This window comes from Amblyomma mixtum, chromosome 8 (genome assembly GCF_055824585.1).
Source record: "Amblyomma mixtum isolate Tamu chromosome 8, ASM5582458v1, whole genome shotgun sequence".
Lineage (NCBI taxonomy): Eukaryota > Metazoa > Arthropoda > Arachnida > Ixodida > Ixodidae > Amblyomma > Amblyomma mixtum.
In genome coordinates this window covers 54,362,839-54,377,301 of record NC_143019.1, presented here as the reverse complement: position 1 = coordinate 54,377,301, position 14,463 = coordinate 54,362,839, and the positions used below count along the sequence as shown (strand labels likewise).

The window sequence follows — 14,463 nt, the reverse complement described above, 5'->3', positions numbered from 1 at the left end:
AATGATACAACTTGTAACTGTCGGCTGCTACACTTTCAATAGTTACTTGCTTAGAGAGCATCGGTAGGTGATCTACTTACCCCCGTAATCAGAAACGCTCCTTTCCACGACGTGATAAGACGGTATCCGGTAAGAACAGCATCGACGGACTCGTCAAATGTATGGCCTTCAATGATTTCATACCTCGCTTGTTCACCGCAGAATAGTGCACAGCCTTGGTCAAAAGTCTTCAAGCCATATATGCTTTTCTTTTCAGCCGTGTGATGCGACACTCACAGCACTCCTAAAGACCACAAAGTCTTGAATACGGAAGACGGCGGAGGTTTTCCATGTATCACAGAGAAGTTTAAAGTTTGGGGGTTGCCGTAAGTGCTTCACTACACGGCTGTGGACCAAGCCGCGTGGCCTGAAGTCGTTTGGGCAGTGCTACTCACGAAGGCTTACCTGGAGGATGAGCTTCGAAAAATGTTCGATGGATGAATTGTATGCCTCCAGTAACCATAGGTGTGCTTATGGAGGGAATGTACCCCCCCCCCCCCCCCCCCCCCCCCCCCCCCCCCATCATCTTTGATTAAGCAAGGGAAGACGGTGAAAATTTAGTTTCATATTGTTTCCTACCTGCTTCCCCTATGACATCAACCGGAAGGCCCAGCCTTGAACTTTGGCGCACAGTTATGAAATTACCTGAGCATGCGTATGCCGTTGTCTACTCGGATCCGGAGCAACTCCGTTCCACTTTCCTAGATTCTTCCACGAGTTCAGTGCCGAGAGAAATAAAGAAGGCGATGTCCACGATACCTGGCTGTCTGCAGAGACAGACCGAGGTATACTGCGTGGGACAAGCGCAATGATGCAGACGGTCCGCTGGTTTTCTTAGAAATCTGCTTTTATTCGTAACTGAGCGAGAGAGAGAGAGAGGCGAATAGATGGCATGGGGAGAGGGTGTGGTAGCGGTGGTGGTGGTGGCGATGGCAGGCGCGCGTTTCACAGCAGACACACACACTCACAATCGGAACTTCCTCTGAGGGCATCTCTCGCGCGTTCCACAGTAATGCGAGGCAGAGGATTTGAAAGCCTCGCCCAATGAAAAAAAGACGCGCCATTTGCTCGGAACATAAAAAAAATACAAACAAAAAGAAAAGAGGGGGACAGCACGGAGATTCCTCTTACATTCGTCAATAAATACGAGGTTAACAGCGGAAAGAGTGCCTGCCCGGTTTCACAGCATTCAGAGAAAACTCTGTGGCAAGCTTCACAAACAGCATTCCAGGGCTGACGGAGCGTGGTACGTATAACGCCACTTCCTATAGCGCGCGGTTGTAGCAGTCATATGTCTCGTCTATCCGGGGTTTGGTTGCCATGGTTAGAGGTTATCTTGACACCACGGCCAAAGAAAACAGTCTCCGTCCTAAGTTATGAGTTTGGAATGTCGAAAAAAAAAAGGCTGCAAAGAACAGCAGGCCATAGACATGCTGCCTGCCGAAGTCTTCTATGGTTAACGGAATATCCCTCAAACCTTCCCTCAGGGGCAAAAGAAATAGAAAAGCAAAACAATCATGGAATAATTATTGAAGTGTCTCTGACTAGACTTTGCGTACTGTGCTCCGACTTACACATGCTCGCATATCCGGGTAACGCGTTGACTGCGTTCCCAACAACAAGTTTTCTTCCATGGCTCAAAACAAGCGTCATGCGCGTGGTTTTGCAGACGGCACGATCGAGTTCTTTTAACCGGATGGTTCGTTATTACGGCTCAACCAATATAACAGAACCAAACACGTTTTCCTGATAGACGAGACGTATGACTTGACAAGTAGGCGCGTAGACATCTCGTAACCCCACCACCAGGAACGCTCCCTGCGTCACACAAGTCAGAATGGCGTCCCGGCGCACACAGCATCACCAAAAAAAAAAAAGACACGTTCGCAAGGAACGCAGGTACAGCACCGTGAAGCCGGTTGGACCGAATCTTCGGTGCTCGCAAAAAGGCAGAGGGGAGGACAGGGAAAACATCACGTGTAGAAAAAGTCGATCTGTGTCAAAGGCGACAAATGTGTCGAAAGTAAGATGCCCATGTAATATATTATCATGATATGCCTTCTCCTTGAACATGACGAGGAAAAAAAAACAGAAAAACAAACATGGACCCTGCTGTAGTTAATCTATACATGTGACGATGTGAAAAGGTGCAGGGTGAAAGTGAAAGGAAAATCGACAATAGAAAGCAATCACCGACGTAATATTTATATTTATGTATAATATATGTATATTTATATTTATATATAGATATGTATAATATATATATACTTTGTACACGCGATAACACTTTACCGTCACCTCGCATCTCTCTCGGCGTAACATGACAAAATCAGCACGCAATACGAACAAACCCATATCACTCACGCACACACTCGCAAAGTCTAAAAGGAGGCTAAAAACCAGAGGATAAAGTCTACGCGCTCAAGAAGGAATGAAGTAGAATCACGTGATCACTCCGTCGCACGGCATCAACTGCTCGTGCTGTGCCCTTTTCCCATACACACACACACACTAGTTCACACACTGCACGCAAATACATTCGAAGAAAAAATAGTAAAGCACGCACCCACAGTGGATACCACACGCAGAAAGTAAACAATGTGCCGAGAAGTTGCTCACCAGCCGCGAACGTTTGTTTGTTCACGCATAAGCGCTTGGAATTTTCAATGATCGCAAGCGGGCACGTAAAAGGTGCCAGGAATGTATACGTTTCAAGACGACGCGGCTGATGGAAGATTCTCGCAAGCCTCCCTGGGGCTAATCTCATGGGAATATACAGCGGGGCGGGATGTAGGCGTTCGCTATACCTCCTCGACTCTCGGGAAATGATTCTGCGTAGTGAGATTGTCTACGCGTAATGACCGGGCCAACGCTAAGTTCTTTCATCACACCAGTTTTGAGGCCGCGGTTCAAAATCCGAGCAGATTGGTGCGCCGCCTGTCGACATCGATATCAACCGTCCGCAGCGTTTTTACAAATTGATTCCAGATGGCGCCACATTACACTAACTTTGTAGGGTGCCTCGATGCTGCGTGAGGAAGCTGCATCGGGGCATCCTACTATTTTATTAAATTTGGACCAATCATCTTGCTGAATTTTCAAACCTGGCATGCTGCACAATATGTTTTTTAACTGGTGCGATCAAAGAACCCTACAGGCCAACTTGCTCGCTTACTTGAACCCTGACGCTGTCAAAAAAAAAAAAAAGAATGTGAACTGAGACGCTTAGTTGGACAACAAATACGATTGCGCGCGACAATGGTCACGTTTTTGTCACGAAAAATAAATAAAGGCATAAAGGCAAGCACAGTGAGGCAGCAATCGGACAATATGCGTGTCGGCAGTGTCACGCGGACACAGTCGTTGTAGTCGAAATTAATTCGTAATTACAAGCAGTAGAAGCACGCCACGCGACATGGATCCTCATTTTGGAACAGCACTTCTCATCGCAAAAAGAGACACCCAAGAAAATACACAAATAACGACAGAAAGCAACCATTATAAAAATAACATTACAAGATTTTATCTCCGTTATGCATCGGGGAGTTTTTGACTATATCGATATAATTGGGCAGTCATCGCAATGAAAAGTGATAATCGTGACGAACTTTTTTTTTCAAAACCTACCACTGTGTATATCAAAATGTGCAAATCAAAATCGCCGTTAGCCTGTTCACGTACGCGGTCGACCACAGTTACAAGCAACACGATAAGTATCGTAGTCAAGTCTCGAGCAATAATCAACAGATCTCGAAAGAGAGCGGGCTTACAGTCTGGAAACTTACATCGCTGATACTACTCCCTCACCGCAGTTGCTGCGCATCTTACTCTTACGAGATGCAAAGACTAATTACAAAACTGAATTTAGTTTCGAACTGTGATCGACCGTTTACAAAAGCAGATGAACAAACCCAGTTTGAATCACTAGTGCAAGGCAAGCAAACAGATATAGACGGTCACCAGAGAAGAATGAAATACAAGCCCAACCACGAGTGACATCGGTTTTTAACATGAACCCACACAAGAAGCCTTGGTTGTTGGTGTTGTTCTGGTTAAGTAAAGAATAATAATAAATGAAAACATGTAAAAAAGCATGCACTAGGAGGAGACGTTATGTGTATAACTTGTAGCTGACTTTCACACGCACCTAGCAGTCATCGTGACCGGGTATGCACGCATCAACGACGAGGAAAGGGCGTACAGCGACAGGCGAATGATTCTCCTAAGCAGTAATCACATTTCACCGGAGACAAGCATTTCTGTTGGCGGGCATGTTTGGTGTAACGTAAGGCGAAATGCGGCAGTATGCGTCGCAGTGTCCGAACGTCTTACTTGTCATAACCTGAGTCCACGAAAGGTACAGCGCTTTTTGACGGGCGTCGCTGGATTGAGACAAGTCCGAAGACTGCGCGCTGTTAAGGACAACTTGTCAAAAAAAACAAACAAAAAAAAAACGCAGTGTTCATATGAAAAGGATAAAGGCGTTGCTACAGAGCGAACGCGGCAGAACATTCTTCATCCAAGAATTTTAAGAAATATTAAGTTCGCTGCGTTTGTCTGAACTCTTTGTCCTTCAGGCATATTTATGCAACATGATCAGGCATGCGCCAGACATGTTCTGAAGCATTGAGCTTAGGCGGACACGCATGACGCATGCCTCAATATATCGCAGGAACATGCCTGGGCATACCCCACGAACATGCCTTAGCATACCGCACGATGATGCCTGAGCATACCGCACGAACATGCCTGAGCATACCGCACGAACATGCCTGAGCATACCACAACAATATGCCTGAGCATACCACATGAACATGCCTCTGCCTGACTCGAAATACACTCATTAGTTTGCTTTCCACGTTCCAGGTTTCAGCGCTTTCTTGAATTAGGCGGCCTTATCTGTCTCACGTGACTGTCTAGCTCTGCGGGAACCGTTCGCAGTGCGTTAGAGTACGAAATTCACAAGCGACGCTGACCCGGACCGCATAAATCTCTGGTTTCGAGCAGTGCCTTACCATATGTGAGCTTCGTTTCTGGTTTCTCAGGCTCGGTATAAACATGTAGAGATTAGCTTAATGATTCGCGCTGCTCGCCTCAGCTTTGGCTTCAACCTCGGCATTAACATTGGCTTCAGCATCAGCACTGGCTTCGGGATCAGCCTCAGCTTTGGATGAGGGCTGAGGAAGCTACTGAGAACAGCTACTGAGGAAGCTACTGAGAACAGGGTAGAAGGACGGGAACAACGATTAGCATCTACGCCATGACACAGGCGCACGGAACAGCAGGAGTTCATCCTGTGGGATGACCCACTGAGGGTCAGAGAGATAGGCAGAGTACGGACAATCGAGGGGAAAGGCACTTGAAGCATTTTTAGGCTCCCTTCCTCGTATAGCAGCAAGAAAGAGAGCTGGAAAAAGACGTGCACGGAGTCGTTTTTTTTTTTTTTTTAACATTACAAATTACCGACCGAGAATCCCATGCATGAGACGGGTCAACAGTAGCCAATATAACATATGCACAAGGTTCGTTCATTAACACGCGGCGTTAAGGTCCACGCTATTACTCATGCACACACCCACACAAGCGTTTGCCGTTAATCAGGTAGGCATTCATCTTACTGATATGCCAGCCACTAAGTGAGTCAGCGTTTGCGCAGTCTAATGGAGGATTTGTGGTGGGTATACAAGCCCGGCTTCAAATGCGCAGGGATTAAAAAAAAAGCTTTTGTTTAAAGAGGACAACATGGGACTCGGGACATAGCAGAAGGGATACATGCGCTCAGTATTCGAGATGACCACGCTCGTTTTGATTCTGTGGCTCGAGATAGATTACTTGATGCGACTAGCGGTCTTCGCGCCAGCTTATCGTAAAGACCGCACTGTTTTTGGCTTGTAAAACAAAGGGTGGACTGACGCAAGTAGAAGCCGCTATTGAAAGAACAGAGGCAACGTTTTGTGCAAGTTCCGTGAGCAAAAGAAGGGAAGAAGATGGAAGAACGACAGCACGTAATTTTATAGAGACTGAGGTGGAAATTAGCACATTGTTTAAGTTACTAGGCTTACGTACAGAAAAGAGAAAACGTCTTTTGTCCGACCTGAACAGAGCTGCGAGTTTCTGAAGCCAAGGCGTCCTTATCACAGATGCCTCAAGCAAAGCCCAAAGGGAGTATAAAGTTTTGTTCGCTAGTGAATTAAGACGGCTGCCGCATGCGAGAAACAGAGAAGCTAAAGCTCAGCTGCGTTGTTTTGTTCGAAAAACAGCAAGAATGTACGCAGGCACGTAAATAAAGCAAAAGACGTATGTCCCGTTGGACGAAACACCGGACTGAGCTATCAGCATAAGTAGGAAGGTTAGGTAAATTAAGAATTTATAAGCAAATGAATAAGAGACACATAGGCCGCACTTTACTGCCTACTTAAAGTGACGTAGATAACGCACAAGCGAACGAGGCAACAGTAGTACGAGCAGAGTAAAATCTTGTGAAGTAGCGTGAAAATGTTCCTCAAATTTCTTCCTCCTCAGTGTTGCTTTCGAGGCAACGCTAGCAGCACAAAACTGTTCCCGCCAACTGTCGTCGTACACTTAAAAAAAAACACACAAAAAAAGAAACTCCCAGGTTATGTAAAATGTTCCGACTTGGAAGGCGCGCAAACACACGACTAAATTCATTTCTGCACTTGTCTACACGCAGCTATAAAGCGATCGAGCAGTCGATAGATATACGCATCTCTAGTTTGGTAAACCGGTGACTAGTATTGCTTTTGAAAGAGCAGCTTTGGGTTTCAGCGAATGTATATAATGCCCTATTTTGTTTTTCCAGGAATATTAGGACGTGAGAAGAGAACGTAAAAAAAAATTACTCCGTAAAAAAAAAGGGAGGAGGGGGGAGACTGTGTAGCTGTCCCTGGGAAAGGACGATCTGTCCTACGTAACATGCATGGCGTGTCGAGACGTGTTGCGACAGACGAGGGTGTAGCCGACGGAGCTCGGTCTTTTGTTTCCTGTGTTTTTCGTCTCCGCGTTTCCGGAGCTGCTCTCCCCTCTTACACCGGCGACACGAAGACACAACACTGCGACGCGCGACAATTCGAGATGACGCGTCGGAGTGTTTTGTCTTGGCCTGGCCGCGGCGGCGTCATCCGAACGGGGCAAGCAGCTCTCGCACAAAGAGCATGCCGCCGCAGACGACGACGATGACCTGCGCCGTGTCTCGGTAGTACCGTGCAGCGCTGAGAAAAGGCAGCGCGGACGTTAGCCAATCAGCGGCCGAATTCCAAAACCGGTTCGCACGCGACAACGGTTGCCACTGGCTAGCGGCGCCGCGCGCTGACCAATCAGAATAGCCGACGAGGGCGCCGGCCGAATACAGAACATCCGCGAATTTGACCTTCGATTCGCTGACGCCGGAGCCATTAGCTTTCACACCAGTGCACGCTTTTTAGCGGGACGGCGTATACTGTCACACACTGTAGCAAGCCAGGCGTCGTCTGCGTCGAAATAAATAGAAAAAAAGAGAGGAAAACGCGGTACGTGCCAATAGCTCTCGGATTGCGACGGCCACTAAGGATACGGCTGTGTATGAACCAGTTTCATGTCCGATGTTTTTGCTTTCTGAAACCGCCGGTCGGGTCGCTGTAGCTGCTGACGTAAAAATACGTGTTCGAGGAAAAAGGTGTCACCTTGGCGAGCTATCCTGAATGTCAGTCAGCACGTGTCCGCGATAACAGGTCAATAGAGTGAAAAAAAAAAAAAAGTATCCAATGCAGTTCTGCGTTAGCTTTCTAGAAACGGTTATTAAAAGTAGACTAACATTTGCTTTCCATCACCAAAAGGACTTTTGCGACAGATATCTGTAGCTAAGTGACTAGTCTTGCTGACCATACCTGAACGCGCCGAAGGGCTTTTTAGGTGCGGTCGCTGTAATTCGGTGTGTATAATTTTACGAAATAAACTAGAAAGTTACGAAATAAGACTTGCGTGCGCGATTAAGTGGTAGCAGCACTACAGATGATCAGTGACTTGGGCGTGCAGTTAAGTGACTTTAGAAACGCGCCTCAGTGATCAATAGCAAGCTACAGTGCTATGGGAAGAACGGACAAAAAAGTGAAGATATTAGTATTCTTAGACAACGAAACGTGCCGGTTTTTGTCGCAGCGATAATTTTGGGCTGCTAGAATCTAATAAACAAAGAAAACAGCCTTGAGCGGACATTGAGGCTGCTCGTTTTCTTCTTACCGACGTTTCGGCAATAAATAAATGATCGAGAACAAAGGGCAGTATTCTGATTGGACATGCACGTCGTCATCTTTGTGGCGCGTTGTCCAACCCCTCACGGTCAAAACGAAAACTGCGGGATGAGAAGTGTACATTTGGTTTGTAATACAGACATGAAGATGCCCGAAGACAGCGAAGCACGACACGTTTTTTGACTAGCGTTGATTCAGAGACGGCGATAATGAACGAAAAATCGGCGACCAGACGAAAAGTGAGGAGGCTATAAACTGCTGGATCTTTGGTAAAACTGGGGGACACTGCGCTTGGTATGCATTCGTACTGAAGTCTATATCCTTTCCTGACGTTTCAGAGCTTCGCTGTAACAGCGTAGTTGAAAACGTGTTACATGTTTTGTTTAGGTTGTTCAAGCGTTGGTTACAACTTCTTTCCTGTAGTGATTGATGTTGCCTATCTATTCTCCAATAAAGACGCTAGAAACAATAATTTTAGTGATAAGTTTAAGCCACATGCAAGCTCTAAATCGTAGCTGGTTTCAAAAAGGTGATCACTAAGGTATAAACAGCAAGCACAAGTAAAATTTCAGTCCGGCTTGTTTTTTGAGAAAGTACCGTATTAACGCTAGTTTAACCAATACCTGGTTGCTGCCGCCCTCGCCAAATCACGATGACCCTGATAACCACGATAACTTTTTTTTCGAAAAACAGCAAAGTTTAAATTCTCAAGAAAATTGTGGAAAGCGGGCTGCTCTGCTTTGTTGAAGTGCGCGCAATTTGAAGAAGAAAACAATAAATAAAATAGGGTAGGTTAAATCTGCGTTAATACGGTATGCAGTTGCGTTGCGAGCTGCACATGGACGAAGTCGCCAGGGTTAAAACACTTGCGAGACGCTATGATTTTTTTTTGTTTGTTTGGCCCGCCCAGATGTCGACAGATGGGAGAGAACATGTTGGAGAAAGCGCTGACTGACTCGACAGATAGAACACAGCGGGTCGCGCCGATGGAGGGCGCTACAAGCGCGTTCCTTAGCGCGCCCCTGCCGACTAGGACTTCACGCACTCATCCTATCTCAAGGGAAACAAAAGGATAACATATCCTAAAAGGAAAAGGAGAAGAAACACACAGCCACACACCTCTCTCCTTCCTAGACGGCGGAGTCATTCAGTAGAGGGCGCTGGTCTGCGCAACCGGGATTGTACGAAAAAAATGACTACCACGAAAAAAAAATGTTATAAACAGGGAAACAGGAAGAGGACAGCACATACACACGTGATCGCATGCGCGCACACACATTCAGACACAAACGCATCACTCGCCACGAGATAATAAGAACAAAAAGAAAAAAAAAAGAAAGTGCTTGACAGCAAAAGCCAAAACGAAAATTCGGACTCTCTCGACGAATTCGACGCGGCATCTGTGTACAGCAAATAAATGACTTGCTCATCGACGTTTTGATCTCTGCACATCATGTAAGGAGGGGAGTGGATGACCGTGAATTAGTAACAATATAATGAGAAAACCTACTCGTAGGGCAGCTGGCAGTGTTTAGACTGCCGCGGTCTGACGCGCAGTATTAGGCGAAAGCTGATGCGCCATGCTTAAAGCGGCGGTACATTAATAGAACGGCGGCGTTTTCGACTTCAGGTCATCGTCGCAACAAAACAAAAAATAAAAGCAAAACGGCGAGTCTCACGCATAGCAGCGGCCAAAGAACGGGGCGCATTGCAGATCGCGTTTGGATCGACTGCAATACGGAGCTTAGGGCGAGCACGGCGCTCTCGCTCCGTTAAAAAAATAAGTAGGAAAAAAGCGCAGGTGTATGCACAAGTATGTGCATATAATCTTTGGTGAAGTGCTTCTCTCTGTTTCTTTTTTCATGCTCGGTGTGACATGATATAATATATATGTATAACATACGAACACTTACACTCTCAGGTTGAAAAGGGAAATCGCTTTGCGAAAACCTGGGCGCGCAGTCCATGGGCCTATGTACAAGATTCTCGGCATGGTATACGCGAAACGTCAGTCGAACTAATCACAATGAGATATGCTATGCAGATCCTACCTCTTGATCACCGAGACCCAACACTCATCGTACACTGCAGTCCACCGACGTCACGAGCGTCCACTGTCAGCCGTCCGTCAGGCTGTTTGGAGAAGGAAACACACTCCAGCCCGACACTGCGACACAGAGCACGCACAGTCCTCCAGGGGTCTCCAGAAGAACCGCAGGAACACTTCCTGATACGGCGCGGGCTAGGCCTAGCATCTTCCCCGCTGGGTCCAGACTAGCGGGCGATGCCGAGTCGCAAATGTGCCAGCTTCGCCCAGATATGTGGCACCATCGCCTATAGACGTCGTCCCTTCAGGCTGCAGTTTTGGTTTAGCCGCCGTAAATTGGAGCTGACTGGTTTTTTTTCCCTGGAAGTTAGGGACATACTGCGAGGTATTCTCCGCTACAGGTCAATGACCGCCGAGTCCAGGACAGCTCCGTTTCTGGACCAGAGGTGCCAGAAGGAGGGGAGTGTTGCTGGTACGAAAGGACTCTATAACATCGCAGAAGAGATGCAGAACAGCCGACGTGTCGTCACTCTGTGTGTTCTGCGAGTGATCCTGTCGCGGACGCCAGCGACGGCAAGGTGTGCGGAGAGTCCCTTGAACCATGACGTGGATGGGGCATTGCTCGAGGATGACGTGCCCCTTGGGAGTTGTTGTTTGGTCGGCAGCACCGGTTCGCGGAGGGAGGCTTGCGTTTTTCGCACTGCGCAGTCGCCTCGCGAGGAAGATTCCCTCCAGCGGCCGCGGTGCGTGCGTTCGTGGAAGCCAACGGCCATCGTGTTGGCGGCTCACAGGCACCAGACGCGACCCCAGGACGCTGCCGCCGCTGCTGCGGCTGCGGCCGCCGCCGCCGCTGAAGAGGGCATGTGGGGCGGCGGTGCAGCCACGCGCCACCAGCAAGAAGACGGCTGTGGCTGCGGCTGCTGAAGAGCTGCGGCGAGCAGGTCCAGTGGTGGGGGTGGGGCCCGGCGTCACTCTAGCTGCTCGAGGAAGTTGGGCGACTTGAAGTACTCGGGCACGTTGTCGTCCAGCCGGGCGATAACCTTGTAGATGGCCTTCTTCCACGACTGCTCCTGGTCCTTGCCGGCCACGATGGCGCGGAAGAACTCGCGAAGCGTCTGCTCCACCACGTACCGGAAGTTTTCGGGCACCTGCGGCAGGTCGGAACAGGAACATGAACATTTTCCAACACGGAACACGGAACAGGAACATGTGCAGCAATCTTAGATAAGAATTTTGAATATTGGAATATTGTAAGGTACTTTTATGGAAATATTGAAAGTAATGGTACATTCTTCCGATGCGTAGCGAAACCTTTTAAAGTTTTTTCATCGCTCGCATCCAGCAGTTGCCTGCCATGGGAAACAAATGGGGAACGCTTTTGACGATAGCAGATACTTTAATAGCAAAAAGATGCAAGCCTCCCGACGGGAAATCTGCGGCTACATTGATGTTATGAAGTCTTACAATATATGAAAAAAGTTGCGAACATAAACTACAGTTGAAAAATGCTTTTGTCCAGAATTCCTGGATATGAGTGGTACAACGTGGGAACGCGATTCCCTCAAAGAAGCCTACATAAATTCGCTGCTATAAGACGATTCCAATGCCTAAGGAAAGACTGCAGCATGGAAAACAGAGGTCTGTAAAAGGAAAGGCTGAACAGAGCTGAAACAAACGCGGCAATTCGCTGTGATCTGAAGCAAGGGAATGAGAAGTAGCAAGTTATGTCGAGGAACGTGAGCCATTTGAGAAATTCAGGGACTGTCGCATAGAAGAAGAAATTATTTGAAGTGGACAGCAGAAGACAGCAACAGCGTGCTTGGCGACGCTGGTTAGTGACATTTTTGTCTTTGCTGATCGTAATTTACTACACGCTCACAGGCATGCGACAAAAACAGCTTCTAACTTGCACAGGAACCATGCGTGAAGCAGTCAGGAATGCGCTGAAAAGCGTAACGTGTCCATACCTCGATGTGGTTGTTCCTGTTATAGTGAAGGTTGAGGACCCTGAGGAGTTCCGAGTCTGCGCTCACTGTCAACTCCTCAACGTTCTTGATGCCTTCACTGACAGACTGACGGGCGTACTTCTCCATCTGGATGTAGTAGAACTCCCTGAGGGCAAAACAGAGGGCGCAACAATTAGCATCACTGACGGCAATCACCTACAGAGCACAGCGTAGGCGATCGCTGGACTGTTGTTGGACGTTTATATTAAGGGTGAGAAAGCGCAGTTAAAAGCTCAATTTCTTATTAAGACACAGCGAACCATATAAGGACCTTATCAACTGACAGCTGCCGTACTCAAACTTAATTTCTAACAGCTGTGTGTTTTCAATTCCCATCGCGCGTGAATAACGACATCAATAACATTTGAATGTAAGAAGCAAACTATGCGGTAACATGAGCGCTTGAGAGTGCTGATGACTGTTGGTCAGTCGACACAGGACCCATCGCAATGAAACATCGTTCAGGGCCGGTTGAAAACTCGTTCATTTAACAACGGAAAAGCGAAACATGCACCTGCACGCATCAGCGCAAACATCAGTGCGCGGAACCACAAAAATTTTACGTCATCAAGAAAATTGCGGTCTTACAACAGGCAGGCATGAAATGCTAACAAACTTCTCGTTTTCGTGGCAGGGTGACTAGGTCAATCGCCACGTGCAAAGCAAGGCAAGGCGTATAGTGAACTAGAAAATACTAGGGCTGTGCGAATATTCGAAATTTTCGAATATAATTCGAATATTATATTTTTAGTATTCGTATTCGATTCGAAGTCCAAGTATTCGTGTTGTTTAGAATATTCAACACGGCGCGAATATTCGTATCTAGCCGAATATTCTATTGCGAGCACCGGCGTTCATTTCGGTCCGCAAGTCCTATCGACAGAGACATAAGAACATGGCGGCGCCCAGAGCGATGCGTAACGTTGGGCCATGCAGTAGCTGACTGCGCTGGTGAGCTTCTTTGTGGCTATACCTGGGAAGCTGGTATAGTCAGAGCTGTGCACGAAATACCTCGCAATACGAGCTAGTTCAGTGCCAATTGAGATGGCATTTTCTGTGGCTGGAGAAGTCGTTTCAGCCAGAAGGGAACTACTGCCTGACCATGTGGACCAGCCGGTTTTCCTTCACGACAACCTTTTATGTTCATCCCAGCAACGCGCTTTTGTGCTTATGACAAGCTAGCCTTAATCAATGCTGTGTACTAGCCATCTTCTCTGATATTTCCACTCTTCTAAAAACAATGTTCGAGACTTTGATACTTTTTGTGCAGCCACACACACCTTTTGTGCTCATTTCATTACTGATAGTTGAACTGCGATGTTCTTGGTAGCTCAAATAAATGATTTGTTGTGGTTAAATGCGCTTGTCCTTGATTATTCGATATTCGATTCGATATTCGGAACCAAGTATTCGTATTCGATTCGTATTCGAGAAAGTTGATATTCGCACACCCCTAGAAAATACTTATCAATGCGCCGAAAGAGACGCATGCAACTGGCACCACCTTGTGGCGCCATCTCGTGGTACGCTTTACAGTGACAGCGGAAGCAAAACGAATCGTCAAGCACGTTTCAAATTTTCCTCTTCGCAAGCCTAACGCTATAACGCTATAAACTGCCTCTCTATAAGCGAATCTTTGGATGAAATTGGTTCTCTTTTTGGCCGCTAGATGCCGCCACCACGTTAGTGGCTCCGAGTCATGGAGGAAAGAACGAATCGCTGAGTCGTCTGTGGCAATATCGCTCCGCGTTCACGGCGCTGGGTTGACAACTATATGCTGTACAGGGCTGCGTTAGCGGTTTCCAATGAACAACAGTTCGCAACAACAGTCCACAGCAAGACAAAGACGATAGCACCGATGGTTCCGCATCATTCCACGGAACGTCACGGCGGAAGGAACCGCTGTATGAAGAACAAGACCTCCGACGCGCTGAGTAACTTCGTCATCGTCGTTGGGCCGCCCAGAAGGGAGGGATTAACGAGATTACCTCCAACGAGCGGATTAATAGACGACGACGAGGGAAAAAGGAGAGCACGTGACTGTTTTCCTAGTGCCCGGGCAGACAGATGTCCTCGCTTAGACGCCCCTAATTGAAGGCGCATTATCTTCGCTGGCAACCGCGAA

At 47.5% G+C, this 14,463-nt stretch overlaps 1 protein-coding gene across 3 annotated transcripts in view; it reads right to left on the bottom strand.

Annotated features, from left to right (window-relative positions):
• Nucleotides 1-865: 865 nt before the first annotated feature.
• The window catches only part of pros (homeobox protein prospero), a 229,242-nt gene continuing 215,644 nt past the window's right edge, over nt 866-14,463 (bottom strand). For all 3 annotated transcript variants that reach the window (XM_089558072.1, XM_089558070.1, XM_089558069.1), the window contains 2 exons: nt 12,300-12,444; nt 866-11,480 (listed from right to left, as the gene is read on the bottom strand). In XM_089558072.1, the coding sequence (XP_089414198.1) occupies nt 11,301-11,480; nt 12,300-12,444 (325 nt within the window). In that variant the 3' untranslated portion in view covers nt 866-11,300. The remainder of the gene's footprint in view (nt 11,481-12,299; nt 12,445-14,463) is intronic.